The following is a 17,354-nucleotide window of genomic DNA, read 5'->3' on the forward strand; positions in this document are numbered from 1 at the left end:
CTAGAACAATGAGATCCTGATGTTTAGGAACTGTTACAATAAAGTCATTAAATAGATACATACATATTTACATCCATCCATCACTGAAAAGACTGATAAAATTAAATTGTGTGAAAAATATGGTTTATATTAAACTCTACACCCTCCTTCTTATATAATAGTTATGCCTGTGTACTTATGCAAAAATCATCCTGAATCCTGGAAAAAGAAAGACACTAGAACTCATGAGGTTTAACTAGTAATAGCTCAGATATTAAAAGATATCAAAAAAAAAAAAACTGTCAAGACAACATTAGAACATTCTTGGATAAACATTACTAGCAACAATCTGTAATGTAAATCCATAGCTATTTTTACGCCTTATAGCCCTAATTTATCTGAAATATAAAACTTCATTTTAACTTAGTTAATGCTTGATTTCTAAATACCAACTTAAAACACAATTTTGTTTCTGGGACAATAATCAGACACACTTGAGTGCAATTTTCTTTCCTACCATAAACCTTGAAACTGTATTATGTAAACCCTTACACACCTTACTAGTGTTATTAGTGCATCTCAACTTCTCGTATCTATATTTATCAGTAATTGTACACACAAATGCTGCACAGCATCAGCTCTATAATATATATAAAATACAACAATTGTCCTGCATAACAGCTTTAAGTTTTCCTGTAATACTATCAACAAGGGAATGCTTATTAAGTTAATGGAAAGACAATCATAAAGAAACCTTACTGTAAAACACCTACCAATGCTTTGACTCAATTCCCATTAATTTTCACACAATCCAACTGAACACAAACACCTTTAAAATCAGCTGTACACCATGCTATTAAATTCATTGTTTATGGAAATTAAATAGCATTAAAATTATTGGGTAAGACATTTTATCAATTTTTTTAAAGTACAATCTATAAAATGTTATTCCACGCAGTACGCATATGAAAGCTTTAAGTTTCAGAAAGTCTAAAGACGGCTTAATTTTCCTACCAAGAATCATAAAAATCATATCTATATTTGACAATAGCTACTTACTATTATGTTTTGGAAGAGTATGAAAATGGATAACGATGTCAAAAATTGATAAAGTTTCCAAAGGGAAAATTTAATAATCTGAGCTTTCCACTCCTTTTGTGACACTATTTACCATATGAAAATCCACAGTAGTAAGTACTGAAAACCCAAAAAACTAAATTAGATAGGTAGTGTTTAAGTCTGACTGTTTTCTCTAAATCCCTGAAGGATTTCTTTGTTCATTTTAAACATGGGACTATAAAAATAAAAGATTTTATGTTTTTATGGTTCTGTGGTACTTGGAGGAAATGGAAACTGCAAGGCACACAAGGGACCCTCGAAGAGTACACATACATACACCGATCAGTAATATATGACTCAGCAGTAGGTGACAGACAAGACACACACTAGCATCCAGTATTCCCTGTAAACTGAGCTCTTGGGGGGCAACACAGGAAAGATTCATGTGCCACCCAACTGATTAGCAGAGTACTCACAGCTGGCAGCATGTTTTTCTACTGGTGATGCACAACTGCACATAAAGTTTATTCTGCACACAGATGGAACACATTAGAGGGAATACTGCAGGCATTTAATGCTGCTTGGAGCCCAGTAGCGTTTCAAATTTTCCAGTGCCCTGGTTGTCTCTAAGCCTCGGATTGTCAAATACTGGGACTGGACAGAGGGGATGGATTGCTACAACTGTCCTATTCTCTTCATTCCCTCTTGAAGCATCTGACACTGGACCCGATATGGCCATTCTTATGTGCGTTAGTCCATGCAAGTCAAGCGCAAGCTGTTGCAATTGGTGGCTCTGCTGTCCAGTCTGAGGATCCACCCCAGACGGAAACACAGACCAAGGAGCCCTCAGTGCCAATACTTCAGCACTTTCCATGCAAGCAACTGAGTCTATTTAAATGGGATCTCGGGGGCGGGGGCAAACCTTTCAGGGCCTGGCCGGAGTTTGACACACACTTTCCACCGGGCAAAGGGGAGGGACGGGAGCTAGAGTCGCCACCGAGCCGGCTGCCGCCCCCCACGGAGGGGCAGCAAAGCAGGGCGGCCGGGAGCAGAGGGGGCTGCTACTCACTGGTTAGTCGGGGGCGCGTTAAGCGGGATGGCCACCTCCTCCTCTTCGTACTCCGGCCCGTCCAGCGAGTCGCCTTCATCCACGGTGCCCAGCCCCCCGACCAGCGGCAGCGGCGGGGGCGGCAGCGGCGGGAAGCCCCCAGCGGGCGGCCCGCCTGTTGAGCCGGGTTCCTGCGGGGCAAGCGCCCCCCGGGGCATCTCCTGCCCCTGCCCGGCGGCCACTGCGGCGCCTCCGCCCGCCGGAGGGGCAGGCCCCAGGACCAGGAGTCCCAGCGCCGGGCACAAAGGGGGGCCGCTGCCGCCCGGGCTGCCCCCGCCGGAGCCCTGCGGCCCCTTGCCCCGGCACAGGGCAGGGCAGTGCCCCGGCTCCCCGGCGGCGCTCGCCGAGCCGCCCTCCTCGCCTCCGGCCTCGGCCGCCATCATGGTGAGCCTCGCCCCCTCCGCACGCCGGGGAGGAGGCGACCGAGGGGCCGAGACCCCCCGCCCCGCCCCAGCGGGGAGCGGAGCCGGGACCGGGACGAGCGAACTTCCCCGGCGGCGGCCGCGAACAATACCCGGCTGGGCGGGGGCTGGATTCAGGGCAGCGCGGCAGGGCCCCGGAGCGGCTGCCTCATCGCCCTGCGGCCGGGAGGGGAGCGGCTCCCGCGGAGACTCACCCCGCCCGCCCGCAGCGAGCGCAGCTTCGGCACGGGCAGGGGCCAGGCTGGGCTGGGGGAGGCAGGGGAACTGGCGAGCGGCTCCCGCCACAGTGCGCATGCGCCCGGGGACCGCCCGCCGCGAGGAGGGGGTTGGCTGAGCCCGCGCGCGCTCCCGCGGTTCCTGCCGCCGGCTCTGACTCAGGGAGCGGCCGGGCTCAGAGCTGGGTTCACCTGGAGCTTTGCAAGGGCCGCGCGTGGGTGGGAAAGGAAGAGCTGAAGCTACCAAGAATATGAGCACAGGGGCGGGTTGCAGTGTCAAAGAAGAGAGCAAGCCCAGCGCACCGCCCACACCCTGACTGTTCCCAACCCACCAATTTACAGTGCCTAAATAAAGAACGTTTGGCGCCACGCCGATTGCCTCTCACACCGGTACTGCGATCTTTCCCCCCAACCCCCTCGCCATAGCACTTCAGAACAACTGGCTGGGGTCCTGTTGGATTCACTTGCCAGATGTATGTTTTTGCAGCGCCTTTGCACTAGCATACCCTGCGATCCCGATTAGTCTCTTGATCTAAGAAAAGCTGCAGATGCATCAAGCAAAACTGGGGGCATTCAAACCATAAACAGATGTAGCCAAAATCCTGAAATCCAGGGAGAGGTTTTTTTGTACTGCTTTTTTTGTTCTAGGACGTGGGGTACAGATTTTGTTAGATTGTGTTGTTTGATCTATTTTATTTGTGAACTAGTAGAATCAACACACTTGTCTTGTTTTGATGGTATTCTGAGTTTGTGGGTTAAATTTAACTGAACCTGATAGGAATCAGGAATCTTTTTTTCTAATGCTTTTAAAGCAGGGGAGGAGCACTGCACTTTCCATTTCTATGCTGTTATGTCCACACTTGTGCCTCTGACCCACACTCAGTACTTACCAGAAGTACTTACAAGTGACCTGGCTTGGTGATGCAGAACCTATTATCCAGAGAAAATAACTTACATTTCTTACAGATACTGACTCATATGGCTTATAGACTTTAAGGTCAGAAGGGACCATTATGATAATCTAGTCTGACCCCCTGCACAGTGCAGGCCACAGAATCTCACCCACCCCTCTTAGAATAATCCTCTCACCTATGTCTCAAATATTGAAGCCTTCAAATACTTTGAAGGCCCCAATATGCAGAGAATCCTCCAGCTGTGATCTGTGCCCCATGCTACAGAGGAAGGCGAAAAACCTCCAGGGTCTCTGCCAATCTACCCTGGAGGAAAATTCCTTCCCGACCCCAAATATGGCGATCAGCTAAACCCTGAGCATGTGGGCAAGACTCACCAGCCAGACACCCAGAAAGTTCTCTATAGTAACTTATCATAGTGTCATATTACAATCCTTCCCCTTGGGGGCCTGAGCTCAGGACAGGGGATGGTGGTGGTACCACACCACCTGTAGGAAATGTAAGTGTGGGATGGAGTGCAGGAGGCTCAGGTCAGAGGGTTGACATGTGGGAGGTGCAGGAGTCATAGTTGGGGTGAATGAGGGGCTCAGGGCACAAGATTAGGGAATGGAAGTGCAGAAATCAGGGCAGAAAGCTGGCAGGGAGGGAGGTTCGGTGCAGGGGCTGGGATGTGTGTGTGTGTAGGCTCAGTGATGAGGCAGTCCCCACTGGTGACTGTGCACTATGCTGCTCCTGTTCCCAGCCAAATTGGAGCAGTGTTGGGCATCGGAAGGAGCTAAGGCTGAGTAGAATGCTGAAGCTCCCCTGGGATCCTGGCCCAGCACCTGGAGTCCAGGCCACTTGGCGTGTCTCCCCCTACCACTGGTCCTGTCACCCTCACCAGGGGATCTCCAGGCCGCTGGCCCTGCACCCCTCTCACTAGGGGCACTCTAGCCACCAGCCCTGCTGCCAAGCAGCTCTCTGATCTCTGCTGTCCCCCTCCTGGGGGCTCTTCTGGCTTCTAGCCCCAGGGTCCCTGCTGCCAGCTTCAACTTTGGGTGTGGGGGGGAGGGGAGAAAAGGATTAAGGCCCAACCCTCCGCTCAACACTTTCTTACTGGCACGCTGCACTAGAGCACATCTGCTTACTTTCACCTCTGCCTACTATATGTGTACATAGGTTTGGTGGATGGGGATCCAAAGTCATATACCTAAGCTAATGCAGTGCTTGTTGTGCACCAATATGAGAAGAGGGAGTGAGGTTCGAACTCACAAGCCAGCCTCACTTAACATCGGAAATGATCTTTTTTTTTTAATGAAATGTAATTTGTTTTGTAAACCTATCCATATGTGAAAGTATATCTCTTGCTGCTAAAGATTTACCTCTTGTTATTGAAAGCCCTCCAGCGGTAGGTAAGTGATAGCGGAAGCAGGTATAGGATACAACTGGAACCATCTAGCCACAAACATGCACATAGATGGCCTCGATGTGATGATCATCTGTCTGCTGAAAAGGAACAGCAGCAGCTCCCATACCCTTCCCAGGTGACAAAGCAACCCTATTTAGGGACAGAGCTGCTTTCTTCAAAAGAAGAGGGGGAGAGAAAACAATTCCTAACCACAGCTTGTTCCAGTGGATTCCTGTCGGTTAGCCAGGACCGAATGATATCCAATTTTGCAATCACAGGAGAAAATCAATGACTAAACAGACACTACACTTTGCCTCATGGAATATATGCATACTTCTTGACAGCGATGATCACCATGAACACAGGACAGCAATCATTGGTAGAGAGCTTGTACATTATAACATCGATGTCACAGCCTTAAGCAAAATACATCTTGTATCAGCCAGTTCACAGAGGTTGAAAAGATTCCTCAGTGAGCTAATGATTCACAGCTGGTTATACCTCCAACTCTTGATGAGGTACAGAAAGCTGTCAAGCAGATGAAATCTGGAAAAGCACCCGGCAGTGATGTGCTCCCATCAGAGATTTATAAAGCTGGTAGAGGCCTGCTGATGCCATCTCACCCATTTATTTATCACTATTTGGCAGAAAGAGCAAGGCCCCCAGGACTTCAAAGATGCCTTGATTGTACAAATATACAAGAGAAAAGGTGACCGTGCCTGCTGTGATATCCTCCAGGGCATCTCACTGCTGTCTATAGATGTTATGATCCTGGCCCGCATCCTCTACAACCATCTGTCATTACATGTGTTCACAAATAGCATTATTCCTGAAAGTCAGTGTGGATATTGTGCCAGTCAAGGCACTGCCAACATGATATTCACAGTCAAGCAGATCTAAGAAGACAGCAACATCATAATCTCTTAGTGATTTTCATTTACCTGACCAAGGCGTTTGACATGGCCAACACAAATGGATTTTGAAAGGTACTTGGGCAAATTGGCTGTCCTGAAAAATTTGTCAGTATAATTTGGTCCTTTTATGATGTTATGCTGGGTCATATCCTTAATAATGGATAGACATCAGCACCTTTTGAAATATAACATGGCACAAAGCAAGGATGTGTCCTTGCTCCTCTCCTTCCCAGCATCTACTTTTTGATTATGCTATTAGTTGCTTTCAAGGATTGCACATTGGGCATACCTATGCAGTTCCTAACTGACAGAAGCATGTTCAGCTTTGAAAGACTTCAGGCACCAAAGATACCAAAGTGTTCAATTCAACTATCTGTGACCTTCTTTCTGATGACTGTGGATTGTTGGCTCATCCAGTGGAGAACTCACAGGAGATTTTGATCCTTTTGTTACTTCTGCTCACCATTTTGGACTCACTGTGAGACTCCAAAAGATTGAGATTATGTCTCAGTGTCTCTTCAGAAAGAGCCCAGCCCTCCTACGATCACTGCTGCTGATACTGTCCTTAGGTTGTTGACAAGTTTTGTTAGCCTGGAAGCATACCATTCTCCAGCATTAATGCTGCTGCTGATGTATGTGTTCAACTAGCCAAAACCAGCGCTGCCTTCAGAAGATTGACCAACTGTTTATGGAATGGCCATGGTGTTAAAATTCATACAAAGGTAACAGTTTATCAGGCAGTTGTCCTGAACTTCCTGATGTATGGCTCAGAGTCATAGCTCATACATAGCTATCACATTTTGAAACTTGATCAATTTCATATGCGCAGTTTCAGGAAGATTGTCCATGTGAATTGGTGGGACAAAATTCCTAACACAGAGGTCCTTAAGCTGTGTGGTGCCATGGGCAAGGAAGCAATGCTTATGAACAGTTTCACTGCATTGCTGAGGTTATGAGGATGGATGATACATACATACCAAAAATAATCTTCTACAGCCAGCTTGTTCACGGAAAGTGCTCTATTGGTGGTCAATATAAGCATTATAAAGGCCAACATGAAGTCATGTGGCATATCTCCCAATAACCTAGAAATCATAGCTCAGGAAGATTGTTCTGGTAGCAAACTATTGTACAGGGTCTCAAACACTTCGAGAATCAATGTATCCAGACATTACAAGAAAAGTGTAGGATCCAAAAAGAGTGTATAATGCCCTCAAATGGCGGATTTTTATGTGACATCTGTAATCGTATTTGCTAATTGAGGATTGGCTTGATCACTCACCAACAACATCATAGATTGCCCATGTGAATTGGTCGATCAATGTCTCAGTCCATGCATGTGCTCCATTGAGAAATCTACCCTTGCTAATTCACCTATCTTTTTTATGGCATAAAGATATGCAGATGAAATAGCAGTAAAACATAATGTACAGAACCCAGATACAATATATTTGTTTGGCTATTATGACAAACAGTGCAATGTTTTTAGAGTTGCATGAACTCCTTTTCTTGTTAGTAATAATTTATTCCTATGTACCTTTATGAAAATATATCCTTTTCTATTATTAATTATTATTATTATTATCTTGACTCAAGCATTTATTCCTGTTCTTAACACCATGGCTATTAGTTGTTTCACTGACTTCTATGAGACTAGTCATCTACACTCAGTTAAGCACATATGTTGAACAGGATCTTTGTGTTTAACAATGCCAGGCAAATAACCTTTTGACTTGCAAAATTAAAATAGCTGACAACTACTAGCACTTTTGTCTCTCTGTTTCTATTTTTTCTCTAGGCTGTTATGTCTTTGTACACTCCCTTGTTTATGTTGGTATATCTCAAATGTTCTCAAAAGGCATTTAAATATTTAGGTTTTCAAAGCTTTGTCGTCCCTAGAAGCATTACATTTCAGAGGGGTAGCTGAGTGAGTCTGTAACAGGAAAAAACTTAAAAACAACAAAAAGTCTAGTAGCACCTTAAAGACTGAAAAAAACATGGAGATGGTATCGTGAGCTTTAAGGTGCTACTAGACTTTCAGAAGTAGTAAGTTAATTTTTCCAGAGGCCACCAAAACAAACATATGTTCATACTCCTACTTCTAGTTTTTTAGAATTTTCATACCTTTCCTTCTGTATGCTCTGAGTTTTACCACTAAAATCAATGGTGTTACTCCGGATTTGCACCAGCATCAATGAAAACAGAATTTGTCCTTAGTTAAAAGGCTTATAGCACATTTATACGCTGCTGTTTGTTGTATTTGAAAAAGTGCAGCCTTGATGGCAATATTTTACACATCTGATTTCCAGACATGATTCATTACTAAACATGTAATTCCAGATACTCCTGCAGCTGACTGTCTGTGTGAACTTCTGTTTACTGTTTATTTTTCCTCACAGATTTTCAAATACAATTATTTTAATGCCTTGTTGTTGCCTTTGTAGGAGAGATAAGCACATTAATGCAACAAAAATATATACAGGATTCCCTTCTTTGAGACAACCATTTCTAATACCGTAGTACTATATAAGGCCAGAGTTGCACATACTGGTGTACAGGAGCTGCAATGGCAACTGAGCAGAGGAGAGAGCAGCTACATCCCTCCTTCATGGGTTTTGTGTGGGGAAGACAGCTATGTATTCTGACCAGGGCTTCACAAGAGATGAGATGCTGTCTGTGAGATTTGTTAATACATGCGTCTCAGAGACTGCCAATTCTGCCCTCTCCCAGGCTAAGGATGTAAAATATCGACTCATTGACTAATCGAATACTCGATGCATTTTGCATCGACTGTTCGATTAGTCGATAGGGCTCCCCACGGTGTTCCAAAGCAGTGGCACCTCATGGAGCCCGGGATCAGCTGGGGACTCCACATGGTGCTGCCTCTTTGAAATGCCACAAGAAACTGGATGCCTGGGGACACCCCAGCTGGCCCCGTGCTGCACACAGTGTTTCAAAGCGGCAGCGCCACATAGAGCCTGGGGTCTGGCCCCAGGCTTCAAGCGGTGCTGCCACTTTCAAGTACCCCTTTCTCTTCCCCCCTTGCTGTCTCTTTCTGATAGAGGCAGAAAGATGGGGGGAGGAGGGACCGACTAGTCGACTATGCTGTCGACTATCTGATAAGCATTTGCTTATCTGATAGTCGATTAGTCCTTCGCATCCCTATAGCAGGCCAGACCTAAATGTTTGGTAGGTTGTGCTAATTGTTCCATCTCCTTTGACAAAACAGGGATTGAAGTGGGCTTGCACCACTGTGCTGCTGTTTCAGGTGGATTTTCCACTGCAGGTTGAACCTCTCGTCCTGTACTCTCAGGACCTCACTGATGCTGAACCACAGGATTTGCTGAATCCTGGCTGTTTAATATTGTCTAGCAGCATTACCAACACTTCCACTGCTTACTGGACTTTTAGCAGATATTTAGGGGTAAATTAGAGCTAAATAACAGCACAGAACATGGAGAGCCAGGCCTGGTGGCTGTAAACAAACTTTATGGGACTGCAGGAAACTTGGCCAAACCCATATTAAGTAGATATGCAGCTAATTATAGACCAGAGAATGCCGGACTAGAAAGGTTCAACCTATACTTTTATCTTGATTCCATTACATAAATTTTCACAGGGACAAGGACAGGAATCATCTATATTAAATATATCTGGACCAAAAAAGAAGTGGTGCTTGTTGCCAGCCTGATGTTTACAAAAAAATGCTTTTTTACTTAATAATCTGGACAAAATTATATTAGGACTATTCAGCCCCCTCTCCTTGTATTGTCATGGATGATGAACATTAGATTAATTGATGAGTGAGACCAGCTATGGGGTCAGTTTCTTGTAGCTTTTGCATTATTTTTCAACAGTGTGGGGGAGGAGGAGGAAATGCTGTAGACTAAATATATAGGCGTTTTTGTCCAGGAATGTCTAGTGCATTCAGTGTATTCTAAACTTGGTCATACTGTAATTTCACAACACAGCAGAAATTAGATAAAGTATAAATTTGCTATCATTCCAGTTTCAATATGTTTTACCTATGTCTACTCATTTCCAACATGTTTTAGTTGTATTTGGTCAATCTTTGGGGCAGAGCAAAACATTTTCATACTGAACTTGATGAATGTTTTATATTTGCCATATAAAATATATTTAGCAAAGTAATGAATGCTCCCATTACTGGCCTCCATTATGAATCTTTTTAATTACTACTTCAGGTAACAAAATTGTGATTATGCAAAATTAATGAAACAGCTTTATATTCTTGTATATATAATGCCAATAGTATGTTAAGCTCTTTACAGACAGAAAGAAAATAGTGTCCCTACTGCACAGAGTTTCCAGTCTAAAGGTACGTCTTGTAGAATGAAATCCACAGTTAAATTTCAGTGTCTTTAGGGAACTCCATTGAATTAAATTGTCCAGTCTGACAACATTTCCAGAGACTGTAGTTTATATAGGCTTCTTATACGGTAATAATATAGTATTTGGGGATGATATATGAAGAATAGAGAAGAGTAATAGCATGCCCTGTAGAACATGCTATGGGCTCGTCTACACTGGCCCCTTTTCCGGAAGGGGCATGTTAATTTCACCTATCGTACTAGGGAAATCCGCGGGGGATTTAAATATCCCCCGCGGCATTTAAATAAAAATGTCCGCCGCTTTTTTCCGGCTTTTAAAAAAGCCGGAAAAGAGCGTCTACACTGGCCCCGATCCTCCGGAAAAAGCACCCTTTTCCGGAGGCTCTTATTCCTACTTCAAAAAGCCGGAAAAAAGCGGCGGACATTTTTATTTAAATGCCGCGGGGGATATTTAAATCCCCCGCGGATTTCCCTAGTACGATAGGTGAAATTAACATGCCCCTTCCGGAAAAGGGGCCAGTGTAGACGTAGCCTATGAGTTTTAATTCTGGTTCTGTCACTGACTGATATGACGTTGGGTAACTCACTTAACCCATTTCAGTTTCTACAGTTATACACAAGAATAAGATTACCTTTCTATTTTACAGTGCTGTTGGGAGGATTATTTAAATCACGCAATATCAAAGGTGGCTAAGTATTGTTACTATTCTGATAGATTATACAGCCAGAAAGGAACACTATGATAATCTAATCTGATTTTCAACATAACAGAGGCCATAGAACTTCCCTGAATGAATTCCTGTTTGAACTAAAGTATGTCTCTGAGAAAAATATTCAGTCTTTATTTAAAAGTACCAGAGATGTAGACACCATCAGAAGTCTTGGGAAATGGTTCCCAATAGTTAATTACTTTCAGTACTACTATTTTGCACCTTATTTCTGGTCTGAATTTTTCCAGTTTCTGTTTCCAGCCATTTGGTCTTGTTATACCTTTATCTGTTAAACTGAAGAGCTAATTGTAAGATTTTTGTTCCCCATGTAGATCTTTCTAAACTGTGATTTTTATTATTTCATAATAATATGAAAAGCACTGGGAGGTGAAAAACTCAGTATTTGATTCAGATGTTATTTCTTAAGATGTTACCTAATATTTGGATCCCTAAATGTAAGCATTCCCATTCAGTCACAGGGAGTTCTACTCCTCTGTTTAACAGCCTCAAAACTCCTTTCCTATCTCAGAGCCTGCAGCACCCCTACATTTCCAATGTTATTGTTCACTCTCAAGTTTCTCTCAGACCCACAGAACACCCAGAAGGATAGCAAGAGAATTTTCAAACCACTGCAGGGCTGTGACGTCCATGCATTAGTGACTACAGGCGATCCCCAATTTACGACCTCCCACAATAACAACCATTTTTTCATGCAAGATAGCTCCTAAACCTCCCAATTTACATCTGCAGCTCGCATTTATGATGCTGTATGACGCAGTCGCCACGCATCATCCCAAAACAGAAAATGCACAAGGTCAATCAGACTCACCAGTCTGCAGCTGCTGCTTGAACTGTGTGCATCTCTGCCACATCGGTCTTCACTTTTTAGTTATTTTTATACATTATTTGAACTATTTAGTTTTCCTCCATTTCCACAGGTAATTTTTTTATTTTTAGGGTATGAAATTGGTTTCCAGGAACAGAACCACCATTTATAACATTGCGCCTATGGGAAATATGGGTTCAAGTTATGACGGCTTGGCTTACGATGGTTCTCTAGGAACCAATTAGGTTGTAAGTGTGGGGGTCACCTGTATTTCTCTGGTATTCACACAGAAACCAAGTTAGGAAAGAGAAAGTCACTTTCCTAATGCATGAACTTCACAGTTTTGCTAATCCAAACAAGAAATGTGGGACTCTAAACCTCTCTTTTAGGGACTTGCACGATACATATCAAACAAAGCCTTCTCCCCAAGGACATACTGAAATCTCATTTTAACATACAATCTTGGCTGGCTAGTTCTCTGAGTCTGAAATCTCTAGGTTAATTATTCAGGATGGAGAATTCTTATAAATATTCCATACTTAACTTCATAGGGCCCAGGGTCTAATACAATGTATCATTTTTTTCCATTTACATGGAAACATCATTTGTGACTTTTCTGAAACATCCCATTCATGACTTGGTTGACATTCCTCCTGCTACAGTCCTTAATTATTCATCTTGACAGATTTTTGTTCAAAGCTTACCTGGCTAAAGTTTCTTTAAGAACTATCTTTGCTAGATGTAGGATTTCTGTGACTTATTATTTAAACCAGGGATGGGGAACCTTTTTTGGATCGGGGTTGCTGACCCACAGAAAAATCACTTGGGGGATGCACACAAGTGAAAAGCAAAAACAAATAAATAAACAAACAGCCCCTCACTGAAGCAGTCCCCACTTAGAAAAATACTTCCCACATATCCCTTGCACACCACAGCTTAGGGGATGCCAGCCTACTAAATTTTGTGTGCTTCCAGTCCCATGGTGAAAGTATGGGGGCGCTGGAGTGCCAGTGCAGGCTCCCCAGTGCTGGGGGAGGGTCCTGAGCCTCGGGGGCTGCATCCAAGCAAAGCACGGGACTGCATCCAGCCCCAAGGTTCTTCACCTCTGAAAAACCATGTTCGTATCTTAACAATATAACCAACCTGATTTAGAAAGAGGAATTATTTGTCTTAGGTTTATTTTTATCTTCTCCATTTGAATGTGAAATATTTATAGTACTGTACATTTAAGGACATTTAATCAGTCTCCACATTACCACTGAACTTTTAAAATACTGTACCGAGTATTTGTAGGATGTTTTTCATTCTGTTACTGTTCTTCTTTCAGTCTATTTATTGTCCTCCAGAGATTCAAAATGATTTTTGGCACATGACTGTCAATGCATAATGTAGGGTGTTTGAATAGTCAACTCAAGTAATATAAAAATATAGTATATCAAAAATGAGTTCTTCATGGGAAGCCATTTTAATCTACAAAATAGTTCATTCTTTAAGATCTTTTAAATCTGTAATGTAAATACAACAAAGCAGGCAGTCATTCTTACAGCAGATAGGCTAAGTGCCTTAACAATTTATCTGTAAAGGACTACAGATTGGAAAATGTATGCATCATAACACAATGCAAAAAGATAGTCATAATGTGTTAAAATGCCACAATGTCTGAATAAAATAATGCAATAAGTGGCTTTCTGTGTATTCTAGTTACTGTGGCCACATCAAAAAGCTAAGCAGCTTTGAATGCCTCCTGCACAAAAATTCTCCAGATCTTCTGCATGTTACTTAGAAAACACACAGCCAATTAATGACCACACTACAGCTTTTTCCACTTCAGATGACTGCAGTTTGCAAAAGCCTCTCGGGTAGGTTTAGACACCTAGCTTGTGTAAGTTTTAAGCGTGATGTAGATGAAAAGAGCTAAACAACAGAGGAGAGAGAAGTTTAATTATCAATCACAAAGGTGATATTCTATTATCTCAATGCACAGGAGGCAACTTAATGCATGGCAGCTGTGACTGTCCCTAATGAGTGTTTTACTTAAAACAGAGCAGAAACTGGAAAGGCTTAAATGGGCAAGATACCAACAAAACAGACTAACCAGACAGATGGTGTATTTTTCCCAGAGAAAAATCTTGATGAAAGAATCAAATTATAGCAGCAAACTGAAAACAAAGGCACACGTTTATGAACCTTATTTTACTTACTTTTAAAGAAAAAAATCACTCTCTTCATCATCATACAAATTGTTCAAATCCTTTTATTTTTACTCAAGACCTATCTGACAGATAGATTGAAGATTTTTGGTACATAAGAGATCCATTTTCGTTATGCATTACAAGTGTTGTTCTCTCATTACAAACCTGATCATACATTCAATTAAAGTCAATGTCAAAGTCCCATTGACTTCAGTGGTGCATGATCAAACCTCAGAGGAATACCCAGGGAGACTTATTTCAACGTTCTATAATTTGCCTTCTTTTTCATCCCATTTTAGGGAGTCTGGCAGGCAGACTTCATCATAGGATCATTACATCTATTTAGAGATAAGACCTCTCTGTTCATAAAGAGTCTTGCAAGAGCAGAATAGATATGGAGGCCACACTAGATCTATCTTGCACTGAAATATTTCATTTATGGGCATTTTGGATATTTTTGTTTTGAACAACTCTTCAAGAAACTTTTCTGCATTCATGAATTATTTTCCATCATATGAAAACATTATAATTAATGGGCCACTGTCATCCACTTCTACCCTGAAAACATCAACTGAAAGAAATTACAGCTAAGCATTTTATTTAACTTTGTGCATTTGACAGCACTTTATGTAAAATCATTTTTTCTGCATCAGTGATCAGTTGTGGCCTGGTCCTATAAAGATTTGCACTCACGAATGACATTAGACCTATCCATAGTCCCACTGATTTGAACAGTATTACGCATGGGCATAGATCAGTGTTTCTCAAAGTAGACCCACAGACCCACGTTGAGAAAGCTGCTAATGGGCTTCTTCAGTTTACTTATCAGTTCTGCAGCCAAGACCCTTGTGGCTTCCATTGGCTCCGGTTCGCTGACTGTAGACAAAAGAAGCCATGGGAAGTAGTGTAGCCTGGGCATAGATATAAATGGGCATAAATCTGTGCAGTATTAGACCTTTATCTGGTTGGTTTGAGATGTTTATTGGCAGGTAAGTGTTGCAGTGCTGAGTGCAGCAACACCTAAAGACCTTTAAAAATCAGGCCTTTTCATTTAGGTATGAATGGTGCTTCTACAGCAAGAGAGGAGAGATTTAAGAAACAAATAAATCCTAAACCAAGAAAATATTATTGTATTTACAGAACTTCCCTTAGTGTAAATAGACGTGTAAATATAGTCACGAGGATCTTTTTTTTCTTCGCTTGGAACACTGCCTTTCAATTAATTTCAACGTGTAGCAATTTTTCATAATATTTAATCTGAAACTGTTGAGCAAAAATAGCTTTACTTAAGTTACAGGTTGAACCTCTCTAGTCCAATACTCTCTGATCTGGCAAAATCCGTGATTCGGCATGATTTTATTTAGCTGGATGTCCACTTATTATGGATGTGGCAAAGTTTCCCTTGGTCCCATAAAGTATGTATACAGCTACTAGTCCTGGCTCTCAGTGGTTTGTGCTGTTCTTTAGCTCTAATTTACACCTAAATGTCTTCTAAGAGCCCAGTAAACAGAGGAAGTGTTGGTAATGGTGCTAGACAATACTGAATTCCCATGATTCGGCAAATTCTCTGTTTTGGTACCAGTTAGGTCCCAAGGGTACCGAACTATAGAGGTTCAACCTGTATTAAAATTATAGAAAATGATGGCATATCTTAATTTTAAGATCCTACGTCTATGGAAAAATAGAATAGTAGCAGTTAACTGTAAAGATTCTTTAATATCTTGGTTCTTCTAAAGAGATCAAGTAAATCTTTTGCTTAAATATCTGGGAGACACAACTATTAAGTGAGCGTGTAAGTAAAACTATACATAGATCTTCTAAAAATCAATGTCATAATAATAATATCCAGGCAGAATTATATTCAAAATTAATCATGGCTACTGGTATTTATTACCAATGGAACAGCACAAGAATTTATAATGCAGAATATCATCTATATGTAGGTTTTTCAGAAGAATATCTGTTTAGTAAAGCTACTAAAAATCATGAATTTTATTGTGGGAATTATTTGAAAATTTGTATTGTTTTTAACATTTGGAAATTGCAGTTCAGTTTTTCAAAAACTGAATATTTTTGACTAATTCTAGGATATGGTTGAAAACTTGGAATTTATTATGAAAATCTTCATAAAAGTGTGTTTTCCTACAGAAAATTAATTTTTGGATGAAAATTGTTATTAAAAACTAAAAATTAAGAAAAAACAGTCTAGTTCTGTTTTGCAGATATTGGCAGTAAAGCATAGCTTCATGCAACTAACCTCATGAACCACATTTTGCTCTGGTGTATACGGGGGCTAAGTTTATTGATGTCAGGGCTGTTGGGTAGAAAAGTATTATTCAGCTATCATGATGAGATTAATTTATAACAATGTTGTGTGCAAAAAGACAGGAGCTAGATATTCATATTAATTAAACCACAACACATTGGATTTCATACAGGAAATACAGGGTGAAATTTTATGGCTAGGATTACATAGGAGGTCAGACTAGATAATCACAATGGTCCCATATGGCCTTAAAAATCTATGGATATAAATTTCTTTATTTCTTTCTATTTATAACTATTTCTGGTTTCAACCACTGTTTGATTTTGGGAGGAACAAAAGTATTTCCCTTTTTATGAAGGATTTAATGCCAGTTGTGTTGCTATTACTAGGTATCAAATCAGTTCCATGATTTTATTTAATGAGAATAAGCTCAAGAGTATGGACTCCATTGATCCATATGTTTGTTCTGTGGCATGCTCTTGCCAGTATAACTTAAAAAAAGACCATTACATAAGGACCATTTTGAAGTTAAACTGTGGAGCAGATTCTAACAAGAAGTACTATATTGAAACTAACCCTTATCCACCCACTCATTTCTCTCTTAGAAACAGTTTGTTGAATAACAAATGGCAGTAGTGAAATTGATGCTGAAGATATTTAGTTTAAAAGGTGCAGAAGTCTGCTATATATGCTTCATCACAACAGTCTCACTGATTAGGGAGAGGAGATTCTCAAATAGCATCTGATGTGTGGCATCTGGTGTATGTAGAAAATTCTTTTAACAGCAGTTAGCTGTATCACATTTAAAAATAAAGTTAATGATATTTGACATTTAAATTATAACTTCCAAGCATAGTGTGTATTTAAGACTTTTGACATTTTGCCAAGATGTGTCTGTTGTACTGTTATTTTGCTGCATTCAGCTGGCATAAATGCTTCTGCAACATGGTGACCGGAATGTCACTTGCAATTATATTAATCCCCACTAAATCAACAGTTTTGCATCATTACTG

At 41.5% G+C, this 17,354-nt stretch overlaps 1 protein-coding gene across 2 annotated transcripts in view; it reads right to left on the reverse strand.

The window, feature by feature from the left end:
- The window catches only part of RASA1 (RAS p21 protein activator 1), a 118,485-nt gene extending 115,525 nt beyond the window's left edge, over positions 1 to 2,960 (reverse strand). Inside the window, exon 1 of one of the 2 annotated variants that reach the window (XM_075932186.2) lies at positions 2,108 to 2,960. In XM_075932186.2, the coding sequence (XP_075788301.1) occupies positions 2,108 to 2,862 (755 nt within the window). In that variant the 5' untranslated portion in view covers positions 2,863 to 2,960. The remainder of the gene's footprint in view (positions 1 to 2,107) is intronic. The other variant, XM_075932187.2, reaches the window with a different exon arrangement.
- Positions 2,961 to 17,354: the final 14,394 nt, after the last annotated feature.

This window comes from Pelodiscus sinensis, chromosome 6 (assembly GCF_052426305.1).
Source record: "Pelodiscus sinensis isolate ZL-2025 chromosome 6, ASM5242630v1, whole genome shotgun sequence".
Taxonomy (NCBI): domain Eukaryota; kingdom Metazoa; phylum Chordata; order Testudines; family Trionychidae; genus Pelodiscus; species Pelodiscus sinensis.